Genomic DNA, 12,124 nt, shown 5'->3' with positions numbered 1-12,124 from the left:
ATTGCATCAGTTACTTTTGATGGAAAGTAATGCATTAAATTATTTTGGTGGGCTTGCTCATTTGTTTTTTTAAAAACAACAATAACAACAAAAAGTTATATTTTTTGGCAACTGTAAGGGTGAAATTAATTACACAATTTCTCTCAACATGGGGACAGGAGAAATGTCCTGAATAAATGGGAAAACAAAGTAACTTGTATTACTTATTTGAAAAAGTAAGGCGGTAGGTTATTGGTTACTTGGGAAAAATAAACTGATTACTACTTAACGTTACTTGTAATGTGTTACCCCCAACATTGACTGTAGGCTATGTAAAAGAAAATGAGATCCAAAAAAAAAGCAAACAAACAAAAAAGGTCAGTATCACGTCTTCATGTCATCCTATCAAACCGACTGGGCTGCACGTGATCCATAGCGTACAAAGTTTCGTTTGTGTCTGACTGTGTGTGTTTGAGTGTGTGAAAAACAAGCCGCTACACTAGACAGCATGTTTGACCTCAGCTGACTCAGACGCGTTTGTGATCTCTAAAGTGCTCTCTCAATAGGCAGCTCAGTAGGATATAGAACACAGCCTGCGGGTTTTCTCCGGGACTTGCCACACGCCCAACAGTCTCTCATTAGATGCGGGATAAAGATGGCTTGAGGCGCAGACACAGACCGGACTGCTGGAAACTTCTCACCGCTCTTCAGGGCTCGAGGGAGGAAGAAAGCTACAGGAAGACAAAGCAGAAGGTGTGTCCATGTATCAATTTATTCAAAGATTTGTGTGGGTTTAGGTATTCATAAAGTTGCTCTGTATATGAAAACATTTTAGAGCAACAGGTGAGCAGTTAAATAAACGTTTTAATAACATTCAGACGTTAATTGGTTCAAATGCCGATTCAAATATAAAAATAAAAACTTTTTTTACCTTTTCCAATTACCCTGCTGGTCATAGTGGTCCTAGTTAAGACACTTTAAAAGTCGAGTGAATGTTTCAAAATTTTTGTATAGATATCTGTACAATTTGTTCACTATTACGTTTTTGCTTTATTTTAACGTGTAATTTATTTCTTTGATGCAAAGCTGAATTTTCGTTAGCCATTACTTAACCATTGAAGTCCTTTATATGGAGAGATATCGTGAAATGTTCTCCTTAAAAAACATAATTTCTTTACGACTGAAGAAAGAAAAAGACATGAACATCTTGGATGACAAGACAGTGAGTAAATTTCATTCTATTCATCAAAGAATCATGAAAAATAAAAAGGTTTCACGGTTTCCACAAAAATATGAAGCAGAAAAACTTTCAACATTGATAATAATAAGAAGTGCTTCTTGTGACATTTTAAAGAAGTTCTCTTCCAGAACAAAAATTAACAGATAATTTACTCACCCTGTTGTCATCCAAGATGTTCATATCTTTCTTTCTTCAGTCGTAAAGAACTTATGTTTTTTGAGGAAAACATTTCAGGAGTTCTCTCCATATAGTGGACTTCTATGGTGCCCGCGAGTTTGAAATTCCAAAATGCAGTTTAAATGGAGCTTTAAAGTGCTCTAAATGATCCCAGCCGAAGAAGAAGGGTCTTATCTAGTGAAACGATCTGTTATTTTCTAAAAAAAAATTGACAATTTATATTTAGCCTTAAATGCTCATCTTATCTAGCTCTGTGTGAACTCTATGTATTCTGGTTCAAGACAGTTAGGGTAGGTTGAAAAACTCCTATCTTATTTTCTCCCCCAACTTCAAAATCGTCTTACATCGCTGCTGAAGTACTACCAACCCAGTGTTTACAAAGTGAACATGCCAAGAAGATCATTCGCTTTTTACAAAAAAGGTAAAACAGCGATGTAGGACGATTTTGAAGTTGGAGAAGAAAATGAGATGGGATTTTTTTGACATAGCCTACCCTAAAGGCCGTTGCACACTGTCTGAAATTTTCGACTGGATTTTTCGCACGTTAAAAAATAAATACGACCTCACGTTATGTCAATCACGTTTACACACTGCACGCATACGAACATTTCGGACTCTGTGTGCAATGACCTTAACTGTCTGGAAGCGGAATACACAGAGTTCACGCAGAGCTAGACAAGATGAGCATTTGAGCTTAAAAAGTATATACATTCTAATTTTTTTGGAAAATGACCGATCATTTAGCTAGATAAGAACCATCTTCCTTGGCTGGGGTTGTTTAGAGCCCTTTGAAGCTGCATTGAAACTGCAATTTGGAAGTTCAAACTCGCGGACATGTTCTCCTTAAAAAACATAATAAAAACTGAAGAAAGAAAGACAAGAACATCTTGGATGACAAAGAGGTTTTGTTCTGGAAGTGAACTTCTTTAAGAAGCATTTCTTATTATTACCAATGTTGAAAACAGTTGGGCACAGAAATAATGGTTTGTTCATGTTTTGTGAAAACTTACAAGGCATCGTGAAGATGAACATTCAGTCAGCCATCAGCCGTGAGATCTTTGTCCCAAAAGATGAAAAGTTACTGGTAGCCATTGAGGTGAGGAGAAGGATGAAGAGGAAAGGACTATCCTTTGGTCGTAAGAGGGACTACTTAACTTACCTCTGCTTGTCAGGTAATGTGTGTCTTCATAAACTAAGTATCTAAACTAGTAACTAGCAGTGAGATGTTCTTGAAATTTGATGTAGACATTATTGTTTCCATGTAGTTACTAACAGCAGACCAGCTCAAGTCCTGATCACTAAAGTTAAGAGGTATCGAGGCACAAGACAGCTTACTAAAAGGTCTCAGTGGTCTGTGGAGCAGCTTCGCCAGGTCAATGGCATCAACCCAGAGAAGGTGATCATCCTTCTAAACACAGCTTTTATTTTCTAGGATATCCCATTATACTGATTGAATGCATTTTTTTTTTTAGGACACTCCTGAGTTCGACCTAGTGTTCGATCGCACCACTGATCAATGGGTGGCCAGCTCAGCTGCAGAGAAATGCATGTTCGTGCAGGTTCTCTACCATGCTTGTCAAAACTACTGGGAGGCCAAGCTTGCTCAAGCCAACCCAGCATCCCCTGGAGACCAGAAGATACCAGGAGCTCCGGAGAACAAGAAGAGCTCTGGTGCTCCAAGCCAAACTAACTTTGTTAACTGTCAGCAAAAGCTAATGGGAGGTGAGTGGGATAAGAAAGACAGATTTCCATGTTAACCTCTTGGCAAAATTAATATGTTTGGAGAACCTGAGATCTGTAAGAAAACACAGAAACTTTCTTCATTTTCAGATGCTTGCTCTGTTAATATGGTCATCTACCGCTGCAAGATTTTTTTGAACAGAATGAAGAACAGTATGACTCCAAACCAGAGTCGGCCTCAGCGTGAAGGTAGGATTTTGTGTGTGTTTTCCAAATTCATTGGTGCCATGTGGTTTTGGAAAAAAAAAAAAATAATAATAATTTTAAACAAAAGTAAAAAGATTATTTGTGTTTATATATGTGTACACATTTTATTCAATACTTAATTGATTTTATTTTTTAAATAAAACTATAAAAAATACAAATAAAAATTACAAATACATTTTATAAAATTGTATATTTTTGATTTTTTAACATAAACTGTGCAATTTTATTTTAAACATATTTACCATTTTATATCTACTTGGTAGACAAACATTCTTGATTTATTATTATTATTATTATTATTATTTAATGGTTTCTTTTTAAGAATAATTTTAATAATGCATTTTTAATACTTGGTATTTTTAACATTTTATTTTCAACAATGCTTATTTTTTTCTAATAATAATATTAATTATAATAATTAAAATTAATAATTAAATTAAATTAAATATTTGCATGCTCAAAAAATATAAAAAAAATAATAAATTCAGAAACAATCATAACAATAATAATCATAGAATTAAAATATAAGTAAATTTTTTATTTTATACTCCAGAAATATAAAAAAATGAATTCATTCTATAATAATAATAATAATAATTTTCATACCCAAAAAAATAAAACAATAAATGAATTCAGAAATAATAATATAATAACAACAACAACAATAATAATAATAATAATAATAATAGTAAAAAATAAAATTAAAGTCAATTTTTGATTTTATACTCCAAAAATATAAATAAATTCTAAAATAATAATAATAATACAATTATAATTCAAAATAAGTTAAATTAAATTAAAAAGTTGGATTGTATACTCCCCAAAAAAGTATGAATTCTGAAATAATAATACAATTTGATTTCAAATTAAATTAAATAAACTAAATTAAATTAAAGTGTATATTTCTTGTTTTATACTCCAAAAATATATAAAAATAAATTAATTCTGAAATAAAAATAATAATAATTAATAATAAAATAAAAATTATTTTGATTTTATACTAAAAGTGTATATATATAATTAATTAATTCAGAAATAATTAAATTACATTTCTGATTTTATACTCCAAAAATATAAAAAAAAACATGCTCCTCATTAAAGAGGTGTACAGTATTTAAACTATATGAATTGCAGTTTCAATTTATTTTTTAATAAAGTATTACCAAAAAAAAAATTAACATCATGTCATTGACCCCTAGACAGTGTATTAGAAATGCATATTTTAGGCAGTTACACTCATTTCCATCCTGTCCTGTCTGTGTATACGTGTGGGTCAGATCAGTCAGTGTCCAGGCAGGAAGAGAGGGCGCTTTGTCAGCCCTGTCGCGGGTGGTTGTTTGTAGTGCACTGATAGATCTCTCTGCAGCGGCAGAGAATGGTTCCATTGCAAAGAGCACCCGATTATTTCAGAGGCCACTTTGTTCTGATGAAGGCATGTGCAGGGACACAAAGACAGGCGTTGAGGAGGGGGGAGAGGAGAGGAGCGGAGATGAGTGAAGTGGCACCAGCCTTCACAGCGGATCATGGATGAATGGTGTGTAATGAATGGGAGAGGTGCCAAGCTGCCCTGGAGCCGCAAAATGCAGTGTACCAGTCCACACAGCTCAGCCCTAGTCATAGACTACCAAGTCTGATTTTTGAAATTAATGAGATTAGTTAATGGGAATGCAGGATTTTCAAGTGTATAAATCCATAAACGAAAGCTGCTGTTTATTTCACAATATGAGATCAAAAGATCAGAAACATACAACCCCAACTCTGCCATGGGGTTCACTGGGCCAGAGCTTATCTCAGATAGTCAAAAAGATGATGGAAATGTGTGCTGTGCATTCTCAATTCCCAAATAATTCAACATTGTAATTAAAGGAAAAGTTGATGTGGCACAGTGTGTCTGTGTGTTTCAGCCATGGAAATCAAAAATTGGTTATATTTTCAAATTAAATTAAAAGTTGGCCACTGGAATTTTTTTTCTTTGTACTTTAGTCAATTAAAAAAAGGTTAAAAAGAATTAACATATTCTTAATTTTATGGCATTTCACGAAACGTCCCAACTTTTCTGGAATTGGGGTTGTGAATGTTCCTCTCAGAGAAATCAGGTAAGGGGTCAAAAGTGGACCATGATACAATATTTATTGTGATATTTTAAAAAAGACAAATAAATGGAAAATTGTGTACATTTTAAACTTTAGTTGTTTTATAAAAAAGTCAGTGAATTGACTTGTACCTGAACTTTAAAGAGGACTCAACCCTCTTTTTATTTGTGATATACTGTCTCAGTCTAAAATACATTTCACACTGGTGTTTTAGGAAGCCAAACAAATTAGAATATAATAATAATAATAATAACAACAATGATAGTAATAACCATATATTGTAAAACAATTGCACTGCTAAATAAATGAAAATGAGTATTTCATAGGTATATTATTCTTTCTTTACACTACAGTAGGGAAACTACAATACTTATTTCCTAATGAAAAATATATTTTGAAATTGGACCATAATAACGGTACCCATTTAAACCGCTAGCTGTCACTTTTAAGCTTGTATTTTGACGGAATGGCAGTAGAGATTTTATTTTGATGGACAACTCCAACTTCAGTGGAAACAGGCTTAAGAAAAAGCATGTTTTACTACAAATCTGTAATGCTGTAATCATCTGCTACGACAAAACCTAGACCAGCAGCTGTATATTCCAGAGCAGCAGTCAGAAGCAGCAGACAGTGGATAAAGAAACTTCCACTGATACTAAACTGTTCTGCATTAAAGGGATAGTTCACCCAAAAATGAAAATTCTGTCATGAATTACTCCCCCTCACCAGGGTCAGAAAGCTCTCGGATTTCATTAAAAATAATTAATGACAAAAATCTCATTTTTAGGTGAACTATCCTTTTAAATATAAGATTATTTGTCTATAATGTGTTTCTGAATATTTCCACAGCAGCAGCTGTTAAAGCATCCAGGAGTAGGAGCAAGAGCAGCCCGTCTCCTCCAGCGGTGAGGAAGATGGGGAACATGATGCGGAGGGCCAGTCAGGTTCTGAGTGAACGCGGGGAGCGTCTGATGAGGGCCGATGATAAAACCAGCCACTTGCTGCATGGAGCCAAGCAGTTTGCAGAGGCTGCTCAGAAGGTGAGCTACTCTGATTTACTCAACTAACTACTTAAAGGGATAGTTCACCCAAAAATGAACATTGTTCATCTTTGGAACACAAAAGAAGATATTTTTTATGAAATCTGGGAGCTTTCTGACCCTGTATAGACAGCATTGCGACTGACACGTTCAAGGCACAAAAAGGTACTAAGGACATTGTTAAAATAGTCCATGTGACATCAGTTGTTCAGTCTTAATTTTGTGAAGCTACAAGCATAATTATTTTTGTACACAAAGGAAACAAAAACAAAAATTATATTCAACAATTTATTCTCTTCTGTGTCAATCGACACGTCCACAACGCATGACACAGGAGTACCTGGATGTCCTTGTTTGCAAGCAGAGGATTGCACATGAAATTGAATAAAGTCCTTATTTTTGTTTTCTTTGCGCACAAAAAGTATTTCCGCAGCTTCATAACATTACTGTTGAACCACTGATTTCACATGGACTATTTTAACAATGTCCTTACTACCTTTAAGGGTCTTGAACATGTCAGTTGCGTTGCTGTCTATGCAAGGTCAGAAAGCTCTTGGATTTCATTAAAAATATCTTAATTTGTGTTCCAAAGACGAACGAAGGTCTTACAGGTTTGGAACGACATGAGGGTGAAGAATTATTGACTGAATATTTTATTTGTGGGTGAACTATCCCTTTAAGGTTCATGAAACTGCACACTGTCATGAACAACCAACTTGTGAATAAGATTTAAAGATACACATTTGTAGAACAGTTACAATATAATATAATACAGTTAAGGTCAAAAGTTTACATACACCTTGCTGAATCTGCAAAACTGTAATTATTTTACCAAAATTAGAGCGATCATACAAAATTCATGTTATTTTTTTTTTTTACTTAGTACTGAGCTGAATTTGATATTTGTCATAAAAGACGTTTACATATAGTCCACAAGAGAAAATAATAGTTGAATTTATAAAAAATGACCCCGTTAAAAAGTTTACATACACTTGATTCGTAATACTGTGTTACCTGAATGATCCACAACCATTTTTTTTAGTGATAGTGGTTCATGAGTCCCTTGATTGTCGTGAACATTTTAAACTGCCTGCTGTTCTTCAGAAAAATCCTTTAGGTTCCACAAATTCTTTGGTTTTCCAGCATTTGTGTATTTGAACCTTTTCCAACAATGACTGTATGATTTTGAGATCCATCTTTTCACACTGAGGACAACAGGGATTTGTATGCAACTATTACACAAGGTTTAAATGTTCACTGATGCTCAAGACAGAAACGCAATTCATTAAGAGCCTTTATTTAAAATTTGAAGATCAGGGTATATTTTTTAACTTATTTTGTCTTCTGGGAAACATTAAGTATTTTCTGTAGCTTCTGAAATGCATTACAACAATTAAAGAATATGATGTTTAGGCAAAATAAGAAAAATTTACACATTCTTCATTCTGTTCAAAAGTTTACACCCCTGCCTCTTAATGTATAGTGTTTCCTTCTGAAGCATCGGTGAGTGTTTGAATCTTCTCAGGGTTTCCGCGGGGTCTTAAAAAGTCTTAAAAAGTCTAAAATTTAAAAATCAAAATTTTAGGCCTTAAAAAGTCTTAAATTCGCTGTTCTAGGTCTTAAATAATTTTACACAGGTCTTATTTTTCCGATGTCCATGTAACGCTACCTCTAATGCTCATTTAAATTCTCTTTTAAGTTAGTTGTTTCCGTGGTGTTGTAGTTCTTTATTTCACAATTCCAAATATAATATGCTGTATTTAAACTACAAATGAGACCAGCATGCAATAGCCAATCAGCTTTCTGCTTTTGGCGCGAGTCTCTCTCGGATTGTACCGCAGAAGTACAATGGATTTAACTTTTTAGCTATGGGTAAGTGCAAGTTTAGCGATTCTTAGCTCGAAAAAACTGAATATAGGGCTTGGCTAAGGCCAGTTGCTAACAACTAGATTTTTTTCTCCCTCTGTGGAAGTTACTGCGTCTTCAGAGTCGCAGTAGCAGAATACTTTTAAAATGTTTATTTTTTTTACTTGCCCGACCGAACAAACCGCCTGATTAAAACTGAAGTGACAAAAACAACTAGTGAAGCATCTAAAGGCAAGATTCATATTTTAATACATTCAACGTAAACAGAAATTGATAATGGATAGTGTATTTCTGGTCTATTTGTGACATACTTTAAAACAAATGAGCGTAACAGCACTCTAAAGAAACACACTGAGGTAAAAATTTCAAATGTATAGTTTATTTATAACATGATATAGTTCAGTAATATACCAAGTGAGCTTTTTGCTGAAAATTCTCACAATTACAAATGTTACATTTAGTTTTAGCTCAACAAAAAAGTAGCTAGTCAAGTAGTTACTTACATATTAGACAATATGCAACATTAACAGAAGCATTCTCCTAGCAACGTTTTGCTATGATTCAGCGTTTTGATCGAATCAGTTGAAATAACTCGCTCATGAAGTGTCTTACCGCCACCTGCTGGTAGTTTAGTGTGTTTAAAAGTTTGCCTCCACACCCAACATTTCTAATGTATATATTTATAAATCAATAAATGTATTTAAAACATTAATATCACTTTAAATTTTGCAGTGTAAATTATGTAATCTCACTGCTAACAGCCATTTAGAATTTATTGATAAATTCGTAAAATAAATTTCAAAGGTAATGCATACATTTCAAAAGTAAAAAAAAAAGGCATTTATAAAGGTAAATCAAATTTCTTTTACATCAGCTATTTCTAGTGTTACTTTTATGGGGATATTTTGTGTGGAATAGTATCTGCTGATATGAAAGGTTCACTGTATATCGTAGTAATAAATTTAATTTATGACAGCCATGAAATTGTGTCTACTTTTTACATTAAACACATTAAATATTACATGTATGCATGTAATATAATTTCTATTCCCATTACAGGTTCGGTCTTAAATTTCATATAAGGTGGTATTAAAAAGGTCTTAAAAAGTCTTAAATTTCACTTGTTCATATCTGCAGAAACCCTGCTGCAAATGAGTCCCCTAGTTGTCCTCAGAGTGAAACGATGGATCTCAAAATCATACAGTCATTGTTGGAAAGGGTTCAAATACACAAAAATGCTGAAAAAACAAATAATTTTTGGGACCTAAAGGCATTTTTTGAAGAATAGCAGGTGGTTTAACTGTTCAGGACAAACAAGGGACTCATAAACAACTATCACTAAGCAAAAAAACACAGCTGAGGATCATTCAGGTAACAACACAGTATTAAGAATCAAGCATATGTAAACTTTTAAATGGGGGTAATTTTTTTTATAAATTCAACTATTATTTTCTCTTGTAGAATTATATGTAAACTTATTTTATGTGAAATATCTTATTCCGGTCAGTTCTAAAAAAAACAAAAAACAAAAAAAAAAAACATGCATTTTGTATGATCCCTCTTATTTTGGTAAAATAACTAACATTTTGCAAATGTGCAAGGTGTATGTAAACTTTTGACCTCAACTGTATAATATAATAATATACACTTTTGTTTATGAAAAAAGTTGTTGAAGCATTTATTTAATCAAAATACTGTAAAAACAGTAATTTTGCTAAAATGTTACAATAAAGAAAGTGTTTTCCGTTTTAATATATTTTCAAATTCAATTCATTCCTATGATGGCAAAGCAGAATTTTTAAAAGCCATTACTCCAGTATAATCATTCTAAGTATAAATTTTTATTATCAGTGTTGAAAACAATTGTGCTGCTTCACATTTTTGTGGGAACCCTAATACTTTTTTGCAGGGTTCTTTAGAATAGAACTTTTTTTCTAACAATGCAAAAGTTGTACTGTCACTTTTAATACATCCTTGCTAAATAAAAGCGTGCCAACTTTTGAATAGTAGTATAAATAATTTACTATTTAAAATATGTAGTAAGGAGCAGTTAAGGCTCAAGTGAACCATTTGGGGCGAGAAACAGCTTTTGGTATATAACTACCATTTCATCTTTATTATATTTAAATAAAATTAAGCATCACATTTTTCTTTATTCCCACAGCTGGCTCTGAAGCAGATTTAGAGATGCTCCTGATGGCCTGCCAATAAACATTTTAAAAAGTAGCTGTTAATGGTCGATAGATATTTTATAAAATAACTTCTCATCTAATTTAGACGCTGTTTTGCTCAGCTTTCTCTTCACCTGCAGACTGGATATTTATGTATTTATTTTTTTCTTGATGTATTTTTGCAAGCCACTGAGCATTTCAAGCAATTGTGATGTGGTGTGTCCTGCTGTTCTGTCATTTTTTGCCTTTTCTACAGTAAGCACAGGATAATATAACCAGCAGGTGGCTGATCCTCTTCTGCTGAGATGTGTAATACTACTGAAATTGTTTTTGTTTTGCAGTGGCATGGCTTTATTTATTTTTTCCTGCAAAACGACAAATTGCCTCCTTGAAATGCAAGCTATACCCTAATATAAAGGGCATTTTTAAGGGTTAGGGTTACTTTAGATTGATATTTATTAATCTTATGCAGGTTTAGCACTTCAGGTAGCTTATTGGAACCGCTGTTTCTATTTATTTATAAGTATTTATTTTTAACCCTTAAAATAATATGGTTAAAACGGTTATATATTGTTCAAATATAGACATTTTAATACAAATGAAAATTTAATGGCATTACTTATTAAACATTTTACATATTTAATGGAGGTTCAGATTCTGATTGCCCACATGATAATGGTTAATTTAACAGTGGTAAGTTACTTCAATTGATATAACACAGAGAGATGGTTCTCTTGAATGGCTGTACATTCCTCTGATGTTCAGGTCTGATCACATGAGGAGGCTGCTCTTATCTGCTTTTTAGATTAAGTTCCTTAAAGATGCTACAAGCTGTTTCATGTCATTGTGAATGCAGTGTTTATTTGAATGTGATCTGTGTGTGAATAACACATTTTTGTTCTTCTGTCGCGCCTGTTTGTCTTCTAAATTCTGTGTAATGTGACAACAGTCAGCTTTGTTTGTTGTGATTGTGATCAGCAGTAGCAGGAGCTGCATGTCATAAGAGGCCAGAGGCTGTTTTCCGCATTAAGTCGGACACCCTGTTTGGTGTTGGCATGTGTGATGCATCCTGTTTACTGCTGTTGTCCCTGTGCTGTCTCCTATGTGGTATATTGCCTTTTATATCCATTTTGTATTTTATAATATATATGTGTAACAGATAATTGTATCTGTCCTTGTGTTTGTCTCTGCTCTTGTACACATTTAAAACATGTTAAATGTGTAAACACCCATCTGCGCAATAAATGAAACGGGACCCACTTGTAGTGAAATGTGTATTATTTAACATTTTTGTGGTGGTTGTCTGTGCGCCTTCTGCCCACTAGAGGATGCTCAAATACAAACAGTTCAACATCCTGCAGACAAACGTGACCCTGAACCACAAAACCAGTGGTAAGTAGCACGGGTATATTTGTAGCAATAGCCTAAAATACATTATATGGGTCAAAATGATCGATTTTTCTTTTATGCCAAAAATAAAGGTATTATGTAAAGATCATGTTTCATGAAGATATTTTGTAAATTTCCTACCGTAAATATACAAAAAGTGACGCTTATGACTGTTTTTGTGGTCCAGGAACATAAATGGTGCCCTTTTTTATTTTTTATATA

General features: G+C 33.3%; 1 protein-coding gene across 2 annotated transcripts; it reads left to right on the top strand.

Annotated features, from left to right (window-relative positions):
* The first annotated feature begins 531 nt into the window (after positions 1-531).
* On the top strand, positions 532-11,772 carry stxbp6l (syntaxin binding protein 6 (amisyn), like). Of its 2 annotated transcripts, none has more exons than XM_073817095.1 (7): positions 532-732; positions 2,410-2,568; positions 2,662-2,792; positions 2,869-3,118; positions 3,227-3,325; positions 6,289-6,476; positions 10,507-11,772. In XM_073817095.1, the coding sequence occupies exons 2-7, from the start codon at positions 2,421-2,423 to the stop codon at positions 10,525-10,527; spliced, it is 837 nt and encodes a 278-aa protein (XP_073673196.1). In that variant the 5' UTR covers positions 532-732; positions 2,410-2,420; the 3' UTR covers positions 10,528-11,772. The 2 variants fall into 2 exon arrangements, with proteins under 2 accessions (XP_073673196.1, XP_073673195.1); XM_073817094.1 differs by having other exon boundaries at positions 537-732; positions 6,286-6,476.
* Positions 11,773-12,124: the final 352 nt, after the last annotated feature.

Source organism: Garra rufa, chromosome 13, assembly GCF_049309525.1.
Source record: "Garra rufa chromosome 13, GarRuf1.0, whole genome shotgun sequence".
Lineage (NCBI taxonomy): Eukaryota > Metazoa > Chordata > Actinopteri > Cypriniformes > Cyprinidae > Garra > Garra rufa.
This window is presented reverse-complemented; position numbering and strand designations above follow the sequence as displayed.

Bases quoted from the DNA above. Each gene is read 5' to 3' on its own strand.
- stxbp6l (XM_073817094.1), top strand. From the start codon at position 2,421: ATGAACATTCAGTCAGCCATCAGCCGTGAGATCTTTGTCCCAAAAGAT. The intron at 2,793-2,868 runs GTGATCATCCTT...TTTTTTTTTTAG, and splicing joins ATGGCATCAACCCAGAGAAG to GACACTCCTGAGTTCGACCT. The intron at 3,326-6,285 runs GTAGGATTTTGT...ATATTTCCACAG, and splicing joins GAGTCGGCCTCAGCGTGAAG to CAGCAGCTGTTAAAGCATCC.